Source organism: Petaurus breviceps, unplaced genomic scaffold (genome assembly GCF_028583685.1).
Source record: "Petaurus breviceps papuanus isolate PSGF00001 unplaced genomic scaffold, PetGlider_PUasm1.0 138, whole genome shotgun sequence".
Taxonomy (NCBI): domain Eukaryota; kingdom Metazoa; phylum Chordata; class Mammalia; order Diprotodontia; family Petauridae; genus Petaurus; species Petaurus breviceps.
This window is the reverse complement of record NW_027185694.1, coordinates 10976369-10995130: the sequence shown is the minus strand read 5'-3', so window position 1 is coordinate 10995130 and position 18762 is coordinate 10976369. Positions and strand designations below refer to the sequence as shown.

At 37.5% G+C, this 18762-nt stretch overlaps 1 protein-coding gene across 3 annotated transcripts in view; it reads left to right on the top strand.

Annotated features, from left to right (window-relative positions):
• Nucleotides 1-18762, top strand: part of ANKS6 (ankyrin repeat and sterile alpha motif domain containing 6) — a 79005-nt gene that overhangs the window by 53078 nt on the left and 7165 nt on the right. For 2 of the 3 annotated variants that reach the window (XM_069105679.1, XM_069105687.1), the window contains 4 exons: nt 1881-2064; nt 3050-3117; nt 10389-10505; nt 17310-17406. In XM_069105679.1, the coding sequence (XP_068961780.1) occupies nt 1881-2064; nt 3050-3117; nt 10389-10505; nt 17310-17406 (466 nt within the window). Of the gene's footprint in view, nt 1-1880; nt 2065-3049; nt 3118-9806; nt 10365-10388; nt 10506-17309; nt 17407-18762 lie in introns of those variants that run through there. The other variant, XM_069105682.1, reaches the window with a different exon arrangement.

Sequence of the window (18762 nt, the reverse complement as noted above, 5' to 3'; positions counted from 1 at the left end):
AGAGAGCAATTTCAGAAGTTTGATACAATGGATACAGTAGGAGACTTGGAGTCAAGTTTATACCTCTTATCCTTAGCAACTGTGTGACTCTGGGAAAGGTCCTGAACCCCTCTAAGCATCAATGTCCTCATCTAAAAGATGGGGCTTATACCATTTGTAATATATGCCTTGGTTAAGATAGGACCTATGCACAGAGCTGAGGAGTAAGGCTACCTCTTCCTCTGAGATAAGGAGGAAGAAATGATGCTGAGAAACCTTTGAAGAGTGAAGAAGGGTAATTGGGGGGAGGGGCGGGAAGAGGTTTGGGATTTGGAGTAGAAAAATTTCAAATTGTCAATGTAGGGGATAAGGAAGGGAAGCAGTATTCTGGAGAGATGGTCAAGCAACTGTTCGTGCCCAGTTGAAGTAACCTATCATAAATTTCAACAGTTTAGTTTTGTGACTTACTCCAGCATCCTAAGCAGCCTGGAGTAGAGCAGTCAGTGGTGGCAGTTGAGCAGAGGTGTGCTGGTAAATGTTTAACAACTGGCTCTCTGCAGCATTAACACTTTCTCCATTACTTTCTTAAGTCTAACAAAAAAAAACCCCAAAACAATAAATCAAGCCCTGATTTATAACATTTACCAATTTCTGGAGTGTAAATAAATGCTCCTACTGAAAATTTATCAGAGGGCAAGTGATCTTACAGCAACAGTGAGCACACAATAATACAGTTTTTAAATAGTTCCATAGTAATTTTAGACACATTGTTTTTCCTTAAAGTATAAAGTAAATTAATAATTTCATTTCAAATTCAATTACAATTCAAAAACTTGTGAGTGCTCACTGTAAGTATACTGGTCATGGTCCTAGGTGCTGGGTGATAATAAATAAGACAGTCTCTGCCTCTCATTAAGTATACAGTCTAATAGGAGGTATGTGACCCATGTTTTAAAAAATCATAATAAAAACAAAGCAGGATAAGTGCATATAAGAAACACAAGGATTATGTGAGTCCCAAGGGGCATACGATACAGTATCTCAGCAGCAAGGGAAGAGGAAATGAGAGGAAAATGAAATTCTTAAAGTCACTAGCTTAAAATTTGGAAAATTTTCATAATTTCTATTCAATCAACTTAAATAGTAAGGCATATAAAAGTCTTATTTTTGAAATGGTTAAAAACTAGCATGGGCCAAATATTAGAAAACAAGAAGTGGTATTGGACTAAATCATCAGTCAAGCTTGTTAGCAGTTATTAAATACTTACTGTGTGCCAGACGGGGTTCTAGTTGCTGGGAATTCAGAGAAAAAAAATATAAAAGTAGTTCCTGCCCTCAATGAGCTTATATTCTAATGATGGGGTGGCAAAATCTATGTAAACAGGAACATAGAAGATAACATAGAAAATATGTAGAAGGTAAGTTTAGAGGAGTTTTGTAATTCAAACAGACCTTAAATCATCATTTTTCTACCCCTTCATTTAACACAAAGGAAGAAAATTAAGCTATAGAGATAGCAAGTGACTTACCCAAGGTCACATGGCTAAATAGAGGCAAAACCAGAGTAGAACCCAAGGTTTCTTAGCTAAAGTCCAGGGTTCTTTCCACTATAACACATTGCCTCCTTGTCCCAGTAGCTATTATACATACATACATACATGTATATAATATACATACATACACACATACATATATATATATATATATATTTACCAGTAGTTTTATTAAGTAGTTACTACTCTTAATTTTGCATTTGATTAAAAGTACCTTTCATAGTCTTGGTTAGAAAATGCATTGTCAGATTCAGTACCTGGTGGATATGTCCCTGTATTTTTTAGTAATTTCTAATTTCTTTTATTGCCCTTTGTTTTGTCCAATTGTATTTTTTTTTTTTGCATCAGAAATTGGAGACAAGCAAAAGACCTCTATCTGGAACCTCAACTACCTCCAAAAGCACCTCACCAACACTTACCCCATCCCCATCCCCCAAAGGGCACAATGCAGAATCCTCTGTTTCCTCTTCCTCATCTCATAGGCAGTCTAAGGGAAGTGGTGGTTCTAGCAGTGGAACTATTACTGATGATGGTAAGTGATTGCTGAACACATCAGAGTGCAGGGGAGGGGAAATATATGTACCTAGGCATAATCATTTTAAAGAAATTAGGAATTTTAAAAACATTATGTTCCATAAGTTTAGGGTCCAGAATCAGTGGGAGCTCTATCACTTCTACAAGGAATGTTCACTTTCTCCTGCAATTCATCCCAGTTTTTTTATAGTTCATCCCAATTTTTAATAGTAGCTGAAAAACATTCCTGAATTATAATGCTCAGGACAAGGTCCATTTCCTTCCACTCTCTCTCTCTTTTTTTTACCCTGCCTTTAGAGTAGGGGTTCTTAACCCAGGATCCTTGAGCTTGTTTTTAATATTTCAGTAACTATATTTCAATGTAATTGGTTTCCTTTGTAATCCTATGTTTGTATTGTATACATTATAAACTATTTTTCTGAAAAAAGGTCCATAGGCTTCACCAGACTGCCAGAGGGGTCCATGATACAAGAAAGGTTAAGAACTCCTACTTTAGAGGCTAATATCTTAATCTTTTTTTCCTCCTTCACTTTTTTTGATGCTTAGTAGCATCCTTGATGACAGTCAAACATTCCTACAATATGTTTACCAATTCTTCCCTCCCATTCCCTGGCCTCCTAAAAATCATCCTCGAGTATGGTCAGCTATACTGTAGTTTGACTGTAAGGTATAGCCTTTTCATATGAATTCTTTGAGTAATGTCTCTGAATACAGTTTGTTCATGCTGAGGCCAAATTGTCTTCAATATTTTCTTTAGCTCAGAGCAATCAATGGGTAAGGCATAATAATTAAAACCTACTCTTAGAAGAAAAACAAGTTAGTCTATTATTGAAAACTCTTAGAACTTTTTGCTTTCAGAGTTGGTATTTTAAAAATAACAGGTCAGAGTTAAGGTTGATCCTGGTGCTTCTAGATTTGTTTACAATGTGATATCTTTTACAAAATTCTAAATTGGTATTATGTTGAATCTTTCCCTCCTTAAGATGAGCTGACTGGAATCCTTAAAAAATTATCACTTGAGAAATATCAGCCAATTTTTGAGGAGCAAGAGGTAAGGACTTTTATTCATTTTATATGTCTTTAATACAGATCTAAGGTCATTATCTATTAGTACATTTAATATATTGTCAGTAAAAAGGTTCAGGAAAGATGCATAGCCAGCATTATATGGAGATAATTAATATTTATTATAACTAATTAAGTCATTCAATTGGTGAGAAAGTCAAGAGAATTTTTTTCTGTTGTTATATTTGAATTATGACGACAGCTATTTCTTGGAAGGAGTGGGCCCCTTGTTCAGGGGTTATGATACTCATGATAGTGGAATTTGAATTGCCATGTTTGAATACTTAAAATGTTCTCTATATTACCATCTTTGTTTTATTGTTGTTGTTTTTACAGTAACATTGAGGTAATTGAAAAACATCCTCTCTGTTTTAAATTCAGAACTACATAGGTACACTGCCATTAAGTGACTTAGGTGAGGTTTCACAGGAAATAAATGGCAAAGTCAGGATTTCTAATTTGTTATTCCCTGATTCTTGAATTTATTTTTGAGTCCTAAAACCTGTTTTCTTCCCTATCTGCCAAAGGATGGGAAGACAAGGATAGTTTTCTCCATTATAGCTTCTAAGCTGCTCTAGACTCAGAGTTCTCTCAATCAAAGAGAATGAAAATGAAAGATGAACAGATGAATAAGATGACAGAGAGAGATGCATAAGCGCTCTTCTTTGAATGTTGGTCAATTTCTTGTGTCCTGCTTTCATCCGCCGTAGCTTCACTCCCATAGAAATTACTGTGAGGGTATTGCTATGTACCTTTCTCTCCTAATCCATCCAAAGTAAATACTTCAACTAAAGTTTTGACCTAGAACTCTTCATATAATCTTAAGGTTGAAGTTTACAGAAGAAAATTATAAACTTAAGGCCTGAAATGAACTTTTAACTCAGTTCTGTGGTGTCTCTGTGGGCCCAGTGAATATTGCCATGAGTGTATATAAGTTTTCATCCCTAACATGGTATTTTACATGTCTCTTATGTTCTCATCACACCCTATTCTGCATTATAGATATTGTGTAGTTATAATGCTTTCATATACGTGTTGTATGTCCTACCAGATTGAGTTCACACAGAGTAGCAAGTGTTTGCTATGGTGAGCAGTACGAGCACAGACGTGACTGAGTGTCAAACATGGCCCTAGCAGCTTTTATCCACAGACAACTTTAGCAGGGAAAGAACAGAAAAAAAGCAACAGCATAGTCCCCAGACTTCCCAATCCATGATGACTTGCAGAGAGAGCTATATGGAGGAAATGGCATAGCAATAGCCAGGGGAGGAGTGTAAGAACAAGCACAGCATCACAGTGCAGTACCCTCAAGTTCATGACTATTTATGCATTACTATTGCTGGGAGAGGCAGCTAGCTGGAAGCATGAATGGAGTACATTTTTGTTTCCTCTGGGTATTTGTGTAGACCTGTGATTACACGGTTGTGCTGCTCTGGAGCCTAGACATAGATCATACCTAGGAGGGAAGGTGAGTAAAGATGAGACGTGTCTAATAATATATATATAAGGGTTGCAAATCTGAATTCTCCCACTGGGTTCACACTCTCCATCTCTGGAGAGTGGTAGTGCCTGTGAATGCTGGGGTATTATAGATTGGAAACACCACCAGGGCAGGGGCTGTGTTGTAGTTATCTTTATGGCTTCCTCTGCCCCTAGCATAATGCATGATATAATGTAGGCAATTATAAATAGTTAAATGAAAATTTATTCCCAGGATAGGTGATTTCAGAACAAAGGAAATAAGTAACTTATTTGCAAATGATACATATATACATATGTTTTTCTCCCCTTGTTTGTGAGGGTCCAAAATGTGCATTCTTATAAAGGTCTAATTCCTTTGGATGTGTTATTACAATTTCAGTATGAATTATCTTTGAAGAATTCCAAAATTTAGGACATTTAAGCTGAAAGTTAAAACCAGCAAAAAGGACTTAAATGGAAGAATTTCTACCTAATCATGTCTATTGTAGTTTAATTAACATTCTCTATCACTGTATATGGCTTTCCCCCTCCATTTTTTGCTTTTGAAAGATAATTTAATATATGTCTTTTCCTCAAGAATACATTTCTATGTAAAAACTTTTAACCTATCCTTTTCCCTCCTTCTATTTTCATATAATCTTCAAGTCTTTTCTTATGCTGCCTTACTGCCATATTGTCTTCTTCATAGTTCTGCGGCCTTTGGATCAAACAACAATTAAATCATCATGTATTTGCTGAAATCGTATTATATTCCAGAAACTGTGGTAGGTGGATGTTAAGGAGATACAAGTCAATTCATGAGAAGGACAAAATGAATGGTGCAGATATTAAGTGCTATAAATTGAAAGGAAAGAGAGATTGCTGTAGGCTTGGGTGGTCAGAGTAGTGGGACTTAAGCTTAGTATCAAAAAATATATAGGATTCAGGTAACTAAACAAGAATAGTTGAGGGCATTCTAGGAGGTAGAATTGCCATAAGCCAAGGTACTGAGGCAGGAATGCCCTGCATAGCGTGTTTTGGTAGAAAAGTGAAGGTTCCAACTTGGCTCTGTCAGAAGGTTCACATAGAGAAAAAGGACATAAGGTTAGAGAGGTAGGCTGGGGGCCAAAATGTGGAGCACCTTCCACTCTGTACCAACTTGATTTTCTTCTTGATGGGTTCTGAGTAAGCCAATGACATGATCACAGATTCAGAATTTTAGAGCTGATGGGAAACTGAGAAATAATCTAGTCAAAGTCTTTAGTTTTATAGGACAGAAGCCTGGGGGCCGGAGAGGGGAAATGATTTGTCCACTATCACACAGGCTATTCAGTGGCAGAACTGGACTAGAATCTAGGGTTAAAAATGGCATTTGAAGAAGACTAGTTTGGCAATGGTAGGCCAGATTTGTTAGAGGAAGAAGAGAGACAGGTAAGGAAGATAGTTGGGAGACTTCTAATAGTCTCCAAAATGCAATAATTTTAAATATTTTTAAACATTGTATTCTTTATTTCATTGACTAAAAGGTAAAAAAATCCTGCCAGATAAGGATACTAGAGAATCTTTTTCCCACCACGGGAACAGGACAAAATTTTTTTTTTAACTCTTAGGTCTTTCTTTAAAAAAAAAAAAAAAGATTCTCAAAAAAATCCCATAGCCCTCTTTTTTCTTAATTATTATGAGGTAAAGTATTCCTCTCTCTTATCCAGTATTTCCCCAAGCACCTTATATTTTCATTGCAGGCTGGAAATGTTTTTATATCAGCCATCATCATCATTGTCCTCCTCCTTGTCCCCTTCCCTCCTCCCAGCTCTGTAATGCTTAACCTTCAGATCCTGGTGGTGTTTGGTTTCTTCTTACATGGACAGTGTAGCTAAGAAGGCAGCTAGGTCTGATCTTTCCAGTTAGAATATAGGCCCTTTGAGAGCTAGGATTATCCCACATCTTTTAGGGTGCTAAGGGCTTCCTTCTTAGTACCAAGCATAGTGCCTTGTACACAGTAAGTATTCAATAAATGTGTTGTGTCAATTTTTTGAAGATGAGGAAAGAAAGAACAATTAATAATACCTATTTTCCCCCTTGCCGTGAGGAACATATCCCTAAACACTGTAGTTCAAAGAAAAAATAAAGTCAGGTGTTTGGCTCTTTCAGGGCTGAGAGTTAGCACAAAGGTTAAGATCCAAAAGAAATGTAAGTGGCAATAATAAAGGTGGTGTAATATTTATGAAATTATAGAATCTTTGACATAGAAGTACAGTAGAGGTCATTTGGTCTGACCTTCTATAAATTTAAGTCAACCTTTAAGAAACTGGAACTGGATCTCTTCTGGGGAATGCTAGAGAGCATATTAAGCTTTTTTGAGGACCTTATATGGAATATCAGAAATCACATTTATAAGGTTTACTTCATTTCCTGAAATGCATTATGTGCCAACAAAGTTGGCTCTGAAGTCAAGTCAACGAGAATTTATTAAGTGCTTACTGTGTGCCAGACATTATGCTAAGTGCTAGGGAGATTAAAGGCAAAACAAACAAAAAGCATCCCTTTCTCTCAAGATGGTCACAGTCTAATGGGGAAACAATATGCAAACTAGGTACAAACAAGATGTAGACTTGAAAAACTGGAGATAATCTCACAAAGAAAGTGCAGCGATTAAGGAGGACTAGGAAGGCTTTTGGTAGCAGGGGGTACTTTAGCTGAGACTGGAAGGAAGCCAGGAAAACCAGGTGAAGACAAGGAGTGAGAAGGTTCCAGGCATGGGGGACAGCCAATGAATATGCCCAGAGTCGAGAAATGTTAACTTGCTTGTATAAAATGGATCTCATTTTCCTCTGACTCTCATGAAATGGGACATATGTTCTCGTGAAAGTATCTCCAGATAAATTAATTTGAAAATCAATGGTGAGGAAGGGGTTTTTAAGTAATGACAGGACCTGTGACATGTTATATATTAAAATGCTTAAATTCTTGCATTTATGCATCATTTTCTGAATGTCATGATGATTATGGGTCTCTCTCTTTATCATCACTCTCACCTTTACTCTCTAGTAAAAAATCCCTCCTGATACTCTTCTCTTTATGCCGCACCAGAGCCAGAACTGGGAACCCAGGAATATAGGAGGAACTGGCAGATAGAGGAGGTCTAGGCAGACAAGTCAAGTTCAGGTAGGTCAGCTAAATCAGAGAGGAGCAAGAGAGTATTGTATGTCTGGAGCAAAGAGTCAGCAACAGGCCACCAACAAGCAGGGTTCAACTCAGACTCCTAGTTTTCAAAGAATTAGGATACGTTAAAAATCTATGTTACACTGAAATTTTAACAAACATAATTTAAGATTTTGGGGCAAGGAAATGTAGCACAATGGAAAGAATATTAGATTAAGAACCAGAGGATCTGGGTCCAAATCCCAGTTCTGCCATTTATACCTGTGTGGCCAAGAGGTCAAGTCCTTTACCTCCTAAGTACTCAGTTTCCTCAGCTATAAAGTGTGGGGCTTGGACTAAAAGACCAACCACCTCACCCTAAACTGTGTTCTTCTTCTAATGAGTCATAAGATGCTTCATGATCTTGACTTTTATCAGCTATTATTTAGTTACTGATGTAGAAAATATGGAAGATAGAGTTGAAACTACATTAGCTTTATGGCAGTTTAAAAAATTTCTCTTTATTAGCTTGTATACTTTTATGAAGGTAGTGTATAGAATGTACAACCTAGAATGTAGATTCTATAAGCATAATCTAGTGTAGACTGTAGTAATAAGAATATTACTTAGTGAAACTTTCTGATCAAGAGAATGTTAAATTAAACCAATCTAATGAGACAAATGTAAACATGTTATCTTTATATTCTTTGTTGTTGTTTAGTCGTTTTCAGTTATGTCAAAATATTTGTGACCCTGTTTGAGGTTTTCTTGGCAGAAGTAATGGAATAGCTTGCCATTTTCTTCTCCAGTTTATTTTACAGATGAGGAAACTGAGGCAAACAGAGTTAAATGACTTGCTCAGGGTCACATGGCTAATAAATATCTGAGTCCAGATTTGAATTCAGGAGGATAAATCTTCCTGACTCCAAGGCTGGCACTCTATCCACTTTACCAACTAGCTGTCCATATATAATGCTATACTAATATAAAACAAGTTTAGAGAAAAATCCAAAGATATGTGTGTATGTATATGTGTATATATATATGTGTGTGTATACATATGTATAAAAGAATATGGTAGCATGTAAACACTATATAGATAAATGGGAAGGAGTTGTGAACAAGACACATGTTTAGGCACTGCATTTTTCTTTTAGTTCTTTATTATTCTCCCCTCTATGATCAAGATAATCATGGAATCTCCTGAACTTCCAAAGGGTATCCATTTAACTTTACATCATCTTTCTTTAAGTACCTGTTTAGTATTAGTTAAGAGTTGTAGGGGCAGCTAGGTGGTGCAGTGAATAGAGCACCGGCCCAGTAGTCAGGAGGTCCTGAGTTCAAATCCGACCTCAAACACTTAACACTTACTAGCCATGTGACCTTGGACAAGTCACTTAACCCCAAATTTCCCTGTCTTCCCTCTCAAAAAAGAAAAAAAAAGTTGCACAGAGGGTTACAGTTGACTTGCACAGGTTTTTCATAGTTAAACAACCAAGAACATAATCAAATAAAGTGAATGTCAATATATAAGGAAATTTTTGAAAGCCCAAATATTAGGAATCAAATAGAAAAACCTTTTCACTTTAATTCCAGTTTTTACTCCTCTAATTGCCTCATCAAGCCTCTGGTAAGAGATGGATAGAGGGTGATCTCTAGTCCAACTTTTAGTTATCTTTCAGGGAAATGACATGCTACTATTCTTGCTGGCATTAAGCAGTCACTGATTTTACCTGCCATGTCCAGTAGGCATGGATGTGACCTCTCATTTATTTAATTATTGAAATGAAAGATTATAATGTGCTCATGTAGACTTATTTACAGTAACCATTGTGTAGATGCCCTATGGAGGATTCAAAGATGGCCAAGAGTCACAGGAGATGAGATAGAGTACAGGGGTTGTGATCTTTGGCTCTGGAAAGGATAGTCATGCTAAGGAAATCACAGATTTTCCAGAGTATCAGAGTCATGTTGTATTGTGGTAACTAGGGAAAAACACACATCTCTTATCCACATAATCCTTCTTTCCTTTATTTCTTCTGTTGTTTAAGTTCATATTCTGTCTTTCTACAGTCTCCATCTCTCTTGTCTTCTTTGGGGAAATTATGGTAAGTACTGCCAAGTATCAGAATTTACATATAACATCATGAGACATGGAAACAATTAAAATTGTCACATTTGTAACATAATTAAAAGAATTTTAATTAGCTGTCTTAAGTCTAAAAATGTTGTAGCAATGGGAGTTTCATTTTCATGATTATAGCCACTAAGATAATTGACTTGACAAGTTTTCTTAATCACCTCATTGGACTAAAAATCCAATTCAATAGATATTTGTGATCATGGACTTCCCCTTTTGTCTCTCTATAATGAGGGCTTGGAATTGGCCCATTCTAGGAACTTAATAAATGTTGGATTATATTATATAGTATCGTATTCAACAAATACTTATTGAACACTTGATATGTATGAAGTCTGAGACATAAATTGAATCAATCTAGTTCAACAAACTTTAATGAAAGGCCTACTATGCTAGGTACTAGAAATAGAAGCCATCTAGGAGCTTACAGTTGAACAGGAGTGTAAGACATGTATATAGTTGTAATTCTATCACAATAGACTCAATTGCATATCTCTCACTTTATCTTTCTGTAGGTAGACATGGAAGCGTTCCTCACACTTACTGATGGTGACTTGAAGGAGTTGGGTATTAAGACAGATGGTTCCAGGCAGCAAATTTTGGCAGCTATTTCTGAACTGAATGCAGGCAAGGTATTGTCCTCAAAAATTTTCCCCTCCAAAAATTGAAATATTTAATACAACCAGAGGATCTTACCATTTGGTGAGACCTTAAGACACCATTTAATCCAACTTCCTATTCATTGTAGGAATTCTTTCCAATCTATATGTCAGATGAACATCTAGTCTCTAACTGAATACAGTTTGATATAATATACAATTTTGAGGCAGCCTTATCCATAACTGAACAGTAAGAATTAGAAAGTTACATCTTATACTATGCAGAAATCTGTCTCATAGAACTATTTGATCTAGTTTGTAGAACATCTGCTTTATACTACTCATTCTTCTATTCTTTATACTACTCATTTTCTATTCTTCCATTCCAAAATATTTATAGCTTTTATCTATTTATTTCCAGGATATTCTTCAAATTTTATATATAATTTTAATACTTAGTCAATGGCCTTCCCCTCTACCCATCCTCTTCTCTTATGCTTAAAGATATCAATGTTCATGTTGTTCAGCCCATAGAACAACATGACTACACAGTTTCTCAGTCTTTTAATCCACTCCAGCCATACGTGCATATAAATTGAGATAATTTTAGACTTTCACATCTCAGACAATGAAACTCCATTGTTTAAACACAAGTTTCTCTCACTAAATCTTCTCTGCCTTTATTATGACTTTTAATCCCATATCCTATCCCTGCCCTCCCAATCTATCTCTCCCCCTATAGTTTCATATATTTTTTTACTTAGCCTTGACCTTTATGGTCATAGCTACTTTAATTTTTTAATATCCTTTTACTCCCCACTCCCTCACCCAAACCATGAATTCTAATTTTGGGGTAAACCCTATCATCTGATCTTGTTTAATGCTGATTCTGGGTTGCTGAGTGTCACTGAGAAAAATCACAAAATCATCCTTTATAGACGTATGTTACATAACCTTAGCTAGGCCCTCAAAGCTGTTCAAGAGCACTTCTATATTATCATCTCCATATTTCATCCCAGTAACAATTATTTCAGATTCTTCATCTCTCTTTTTTACTTCCAACTGTATGCCTATCTGTTCCTATCCCTCCACTTACAGCAGACAGGACCACAGATTATTATTATTAAACTAGGATTTAGGTAGCACTCTGAAGTTTTGCAAGTGTTTTACAAATATTAAAGTATTTTATCCTTACAACTACACTAGAAGCTAGATGCTATTCCTGTCATCATTTTACAGATAAAGGAGCTTAAGTGACTTGCTCAGGATCACACAGTTAGCAAATTTCTGAGGCTGAATTTGAACTCGGGTCTTCCTGACTCTAGCTCAGCACTGTACCATCTAGCTATTTTTTTTTCCTAGCTATCTATTTTTAAAAAGTAACCTAGATCTGGAAAGGACCTCAGAGACCTTTATTATTTTAGAGATGAAGAAACTGAGGCACAGGAAGATGATAAGTAATTTGCCCAAGGTCACACAGGCACATGTTAGAAGCAGGATAACTTAGCCTCTTACTATGGTGAAATTGAGGCAATCCAATATGAACTTCAAGCTCCCCTATTCTACTGACTCCTTCCCAACTGCCTCCAAACTTGCTCAGTTCTTCACACCTTGAAAAAGTCCTTCCCTTGACCCTTCTATCCTACCTTTCTCCTGACCTTCACTGCTAAACATCTTGAAAAAGTTGGTTCCACCCATTGACTCCAAGCTTACATCCCACCTCCCACACTCCTGGAATTATACTAAGATTACCAATTACCTATTTGTTTTAAAGTTTTCATTCTTGACTACACTACAGTGTTTGACAGTATTGACCTCCCTCTCTTACTACATCTTCCTTCCTCTCTTGTCTTTAGAGAGAAAATTCTTCTAGTTCCCTTCTAACTAGCCCTTCTCTGTCTCTATTACTGTACTGCTCTTCTTTCTGCTCCTTTACTTCAGGAGTTCCCAAAGGTTCTGTCTGACCATCTTCTCTTTGGTTCTCTCTCTAATGTTCCTCCAGTATCATTCTATCTCAAGTCTGCAAACCATTAGTGCTTTAATACTTTAAAAAATATATAGGGTCTTGATCAACAAAATTTCCAAGGGGAAGAACATGCAAAGAAAATCTCTGCAAATAATAACACTCATCCAATAGAGTTTATCTGTAGGGAAAAGTGTTTTCATTTTCCCAGTCACTTGGTGACCAGTTAAAACAATGAAGAATATGTTCTCCATATACAGAAATACCAAGAAACTGTGCTGTGGGAAGGTGGAAAAGAAAAGCTCCCTCATTAGGGAGGAGAGAATGATTTTTTAAGAATACTAAAGTGAGGGGGCAGCTAGGTGGTGCAGTGAGGAAAGCGCTGGCCCCGGATTCAGGAGGACCCAAATTCAGTTCCAGCCTCAGACACTTAACACCCACACAAAAAAACTAGGTGTGTAACCTTGGGCAAGTTACTTAACCCCAATTGCCCTCCAAAAGGCAAAAAAAAAAAAGAATACTAAAGTGGCTGAGTTTACTTGGTACAGTTAAGCATTATACCTGTCAATTTTAACAACATTAAATAAACTTAAGTGATGTTTTGTTCTAGTAAAAAAAAAGAGAGAGAGAGAAATAATTTGTAAATAGAAGGCATTTAATTATTTTTAAACATTTCTGTCTGTGGGAGCAACATCAAACAAGACTACTTTCTCATCTATAGGACAACTTTTTCGTGATCAGAACTTGGCAGCCATGACTTTGTTTGTTTTGTCTTCTCAAGCTTTCCACATTGTTCAGGCATTCATAATAGTCAGGGTTAGGTGCTCAGAAGCATATATTATTATCCCCTCCAAAATGGTCAAAGGATATGAACAAACAGTTCTCCAAAAGAGAATCATAAACTATTAACAAACATATGAAAAATGATCTAAAACATGAAGAATAAGAGAAATAAATTTTAAAAACAGTCCTGAGGTTTTATCACACTCCAAGAAAATTGGTAAAGATGAAAAAAGATGGGAATAGTTTTTGTTGGAGGGGTAATAGAAAACACAGGTATCCTAAAGCATTGTTGATGGAGCTATGAATTGGCACAACTGCTTCTGGAATAGTTTGGAATTATGCAAATAAAGTGACTAAGACATTCATACCTACTCATTTCACTGCTTAGTATATCCTCTAGGAAGGTCATTCGCAAAAAGAAACGTTCCATGTAGACCAAAATATTCATAGCAACACTTTTTGTGGTAAAAAAGAAAGTAGATGCACATAGACTAGGGACTCACTAAACAAATTGGGGTTCATGAATATCAGGGAATATTACTGTGCTGTAAGAAACAATGAACACAGAGTTGTGCTTCAAGGAATCAAGATGGCTGAGTAAGAAGTAAGTTGCTCTCATACTCCCTTACTGACCTCTAAAAGCCCAGAAAATATCACCCCAGGAAAATCCCTGGAACAGTAGAGCCAACAGAAAGATGGGGTGCAGCAGTCTTGTAGTCCAGGAAGCTTGGGGGATTAATGGGAAAGGACCCTCTCGCTCTGGGGGAGGGGCAGCAGCACAAGACAGGAGGTGTCCCAGCAAGTCAGCAGCAAGCCCCACCTCAGCAAACCAGGGGGAGGTCCTAAGACCAAGGGTGGCAGAACAGACAAGTGCCAACACCAGGACCCCTGAGTGCCTCAGCACAAGCAGGGGAAATGTAGACACCAGCTCAGAAAACCACCACGTACACCAGTGTTCTCCAGTAACCAGATCTCCTAGAGCTTTAGCACAACTCCAGGAAGCACAACTCCAGGAGGCACAGCTCCAGGCTGGAAGACATCCTCCAGCAGCCAGACATTCAAGTGCAAGGCCCAGGTGAGCAGGTGTCCCTTCCCCCCAGACCAGACTCCTGACCTCACCCCCAGAGCTCCAGGGTTGATGACCCCAGCTCAGCACCAGGTAAGCTGCCAGACCCCTACAGCCTCCAGCTGCCAGCACCTGAGGCCCCAGCACACAAAGCTAATGACCAGGTCCCAGGATCCCAGCACAAGAAGCCTGCATCAGTGCCCCATGTGCTCCAGCCGGAGAGCTCAACTCTAAAAGCCAGGAATTAGGCAAATACCATAAGCAAACAGCAGAAACAGACAATGATTATGGATTCTTATGGGGACAGGGAAGATCAAGCCACACTGACAGAAGAGAACAACATTGTCAATATACCCACATCTGAAACCTCAAAAGGTAATATGAATTGGTCTCAAGACCAAAAAGCCTTTTTGGAAGAGTTTGAGAAGAATTTTAAAATTCAGATAAGAGAGGTAGAAGAAAAATTGGGAAAAGAAATGAGAGGTATGCAAGAAAGAGTCAATAGCTTGGAAAAGGAAGGACAAAAATTGTAGAAAACAAGTCCTTAAAAAGTACAATTGGTCAAATGGAAAAAGAGGCACAAGAACTCACTGAAGAGAAAAAACTCCTTAAAAAGTGAAATGGATCTAATGGAAAAGGAGGTACAAAATCTAATAGAACAAAACAATTCCTTAAAAATTAGGATTGGGCAAGTGGAAGCTAATGACTCTATGAGATATCAACAATCAGTCAAACAGAAACAAAACAATGAAAAAAAATGTAGAAATGTAGAAAATGAAGAAAATGTAAACTACCTCATTGGTAAAACAACTGACCTGGAAAATAGATCCAGGAGAGACAATTTAAAAATCATTGGTCTACCTGAAAACCATGATGAGAAAAAGAGCCTGGAGAACATCTTTCAGGAAATCATCAAGGAAAACTGCCTTGAGGTCCTAGAACAAGAAGATAAAATAGTTATCGAAAAGAAGCTATCAATCGTTATCAAAAGTTATCAAAAAGAATCTTCCTAAAAGAGATCCCAAATTGAAAATGCCAAGGAATATTGTAGCCAAATTCCAAAATTACCAGGTCAAATATTAAATACTGCAAACAGTCGGAAAGAAACAATCTAAATATCATAGAACCACAGTTAGGATTATGCAGGACTACATTAAAAGATCAGGGAGTATGGAATACAATATTCCAAAAGGAAAAAGAGCTTGGATTTCAACCAAGGATCAACTACTCAACAAAACTGGGCATAATTTTTCAGGGGAGGAGATGGATATTCAGTGAAATAGGGGGACTTCCAAACCTTCCTGATGAAAAGACCAGAGCTCAACAGAAAATTTGATCTTCAAATACAAGATTCAAGAGAGGCATTAAAAGGTAAAGAGGAAAGAAAAAAATGTTATTAATAAGGGCAAAGTGTTTACATCCCTAATAGCACTTGCAACTTTTGAGAACTGTACTGTTATTATGCCATTCAAAAGGGGTATGCATAGACAGAGGGCATGGGTATAAGGTGACTTTGATGTGATGATAAAAAATCTAAGTAGTGGAAAGGGATTGTACTGGGAGAAGATGAAAGGAGGAGGCAGATAAGGGTAAATTACATCTCATGAAAAGGCACAAAAACCTATTACAGTAGAGGAAGAGAAGGGAGGGAGATGAGCATTATTTGAACCTTACTCTCATCAGATTTGGCTCAAAGAGGGGATTACACAATCAGTTAGGTATAGAAATCTAATTCACCCTATAGGAAGTAGGAAGGGAAAGGGGAAAGAAAAGAGAGGGGATGGATAGAAGGGAAGGAAGAAGTAGTAAGGATAAAGGGGAAGAAAAGGGAGGGATAATAGAAGGGAGGACAGACTAAAGGAGATGATGGTTGAAAGAAAAACTCTAGTGAGGAAGGAAAGGGAGAAAGGAGAGAGAAAAGCATAAATGGGGGGGAATAAGATGAAGAGAAACTAGTAATCATAACAGTAATAGTAATCATAACTATGAATGTGAATGGGATGAACTCTCCCATAAAACAACAAAAGAACTAAAACTGGATGTTTTGAAATTATAAAGAACAAGTTTATAATTATAATTATAAAGAATATTATAAAGAACAACCCAAAGACATCTTCCTTCCCCACCCTCCTTGTTCCCTGCCCTACCCCGTTGCAAAGGTCAGGATCTACTGGTGGAGAACATTATAAGTAATGTCTTTTTTTAATGTGTTTTTTTTATGCTGAATATGTTCTCTTATTCTTCTTTTTTAAAGAAAAGTCTGCATCATATGGGATGACTCTCTAAGAGAGAGGAGTGGGAAAAATTCAGCAAAAAATAATGATATAAGGGCAGGTGGGTGGGCAGTAAATAGAGCACCAGCCCTGGCATCAGGAGGACCTGAGTTCAAATCTGGCCTCAGACACTTAACACTTATTAGCTGTGTGACCTCGGGCAAGTCACTTAACCTCAATTGCTCTGCCTTCCCTCTTCAAAAAAAAATGATATAAAAAGAAAAGATAGCAATAAAAAGGTTTTTTTTTTGTTTTTTTTTTAAAAAGCATTAACTTCTCCAGTAATGACAAGGCCATAATGGACCACTATAGAGGTACTTGGAGCAGTGCCTGGGGAAAATCTCTACCTCACTGCTTTCACATCTTGAAGTGAAAGAAAGGGGAACTGTTTGGTGATTTAGAGGGAAAATTCAAATGTTTTCAGTAACAGAAAAAGCTGAAGAAAGAAAATATAAAGGAATGGGGTTGGGTGGGGGAAGTGGACAGGAGGGTATCTGGGTAGTAGTGAAAAGAACCTTCTTTTTCCTCCACTGAACCTGCAGAAGTAGACTTCTGCTCACTTATGTGTGCAGAGCTCCCAATGGAAAGGATAAGATTCTGTATACAGAAGCAAGAGACACAAAGAGGCTGTTTCATTGTGTTTTTTTACTAAATCAGATACCCTTTATCTTCATTAACCTATTCTCCCAAGACACCTATGCATTTTCCAGTATGAGTTTAATATTCTGAGTGTTTTTAATTTCCTTTTTCAGGGACGTGAGAGGCAAATATTACAGGAAACCATTCACAGCTTCCATTCTTCTTTTGAGAGCAGTGCCAGCAATACCAGATCTCCTGGGAATTGTCAGTGTAAGTATGCTTGTGTGAACTCCTAAAGTATCCAGGACTTTCTGGTGGCTAGCTAACACAGTGTGTATAGAACATAGGACTTGGGTCAGGAAGACCCAAGGTTGAATTTGACCTCCAACACTTACTAGCTTTGTGAATCTGGGAAAATGACTTAACTTATATGTGCCTCAGTTTTCTCATCTGTAAAATTATGATAATAACAGCACCTGCCTCTCAGGGTTATTATGAGGATTAAATGAGTTAGTATATATGAAGCTCTCTGAAAACCTTAAAATGATATGCCAATGCTAGTTATTATTATGAGCTGCTATCAGATATGATAGTAAGATAGAATAATAATCATAGTGGTGAAGAGCATTTGGTGGGCTTAACATTTCAAAGTAGTGAAATATCTTGACCTCAAAACTGAGATTGCACTTCGGTGTTCTACTATGTGTTATTAGGTGACTTAGTCTTTTCAAAACCAGCAACTGCCTTGATTTTAGACAGTGAACACAAATAATGTCTCCGTGAATAGAAGCAGCTAGGTGGCACCATGGATAGAGTGCTGGACCTAAAGCCAGGAAGATCCAGGTTCAAAGCAGGTCTCAGACACTTATTAGCTAAGTGACCTGGGAAAGCCATTTACCCTCTGTCTCCTCAGTTTCCTCATCTGTAAAATAGGGATGATAACAGCACCTACCTTTCATCCTTGTGAGAATCAAATGAGATAATATCTGTAAAGTACTGTGCAAACCTTAAAGCAGTATATAAATGTTAGAGATCATTATTGTCATTAACAATAATAACAAAACATAGGCAACATTTTGCTGTGACGTCTTCCTGGCATATACTATTCACTTGACTTCTGTAGTGACTTTCCATAGCAATTTTGACATAGGATATGGAGTATTAACTCCATTCCTTCCTAGCTGTGTGACATGAGAAAAGATGATTACCTTTTATGAGCCTCAGCTGCATCTGCAAAATGAGGCTGCTGATACTTGCATTACCCAGACAACAGAAGTTTGCCCCTTCATGTACTATGACCCTTAAAAAGAATTTTAAGTTCTAGTGCCAAGATGATGGCGTAAAGAAGGAACACTCTGGAGGCCACCTCAATTCCCCTCCAAACAACTAGAAAGCCACCTCAGAATTGATCTAGGAGCAGGGAAGCATCTTACCAGCACAGTAGAAAAGGTCTGTCTTACTGGGGTGGAAAGGGAGTGAGGTCCAAGCAGCAGCAGCAACAGCAGCAGCAGCAGCAGCAGCCATCCTCACAGCAGGGGACCTGTGACTCCAAGCCTGGGGCAATCCACCATTGAGGCTCCACCCTCCTGCAAACCAGCAGATGCCTAGGTGTGTAAGCAGTTTGTG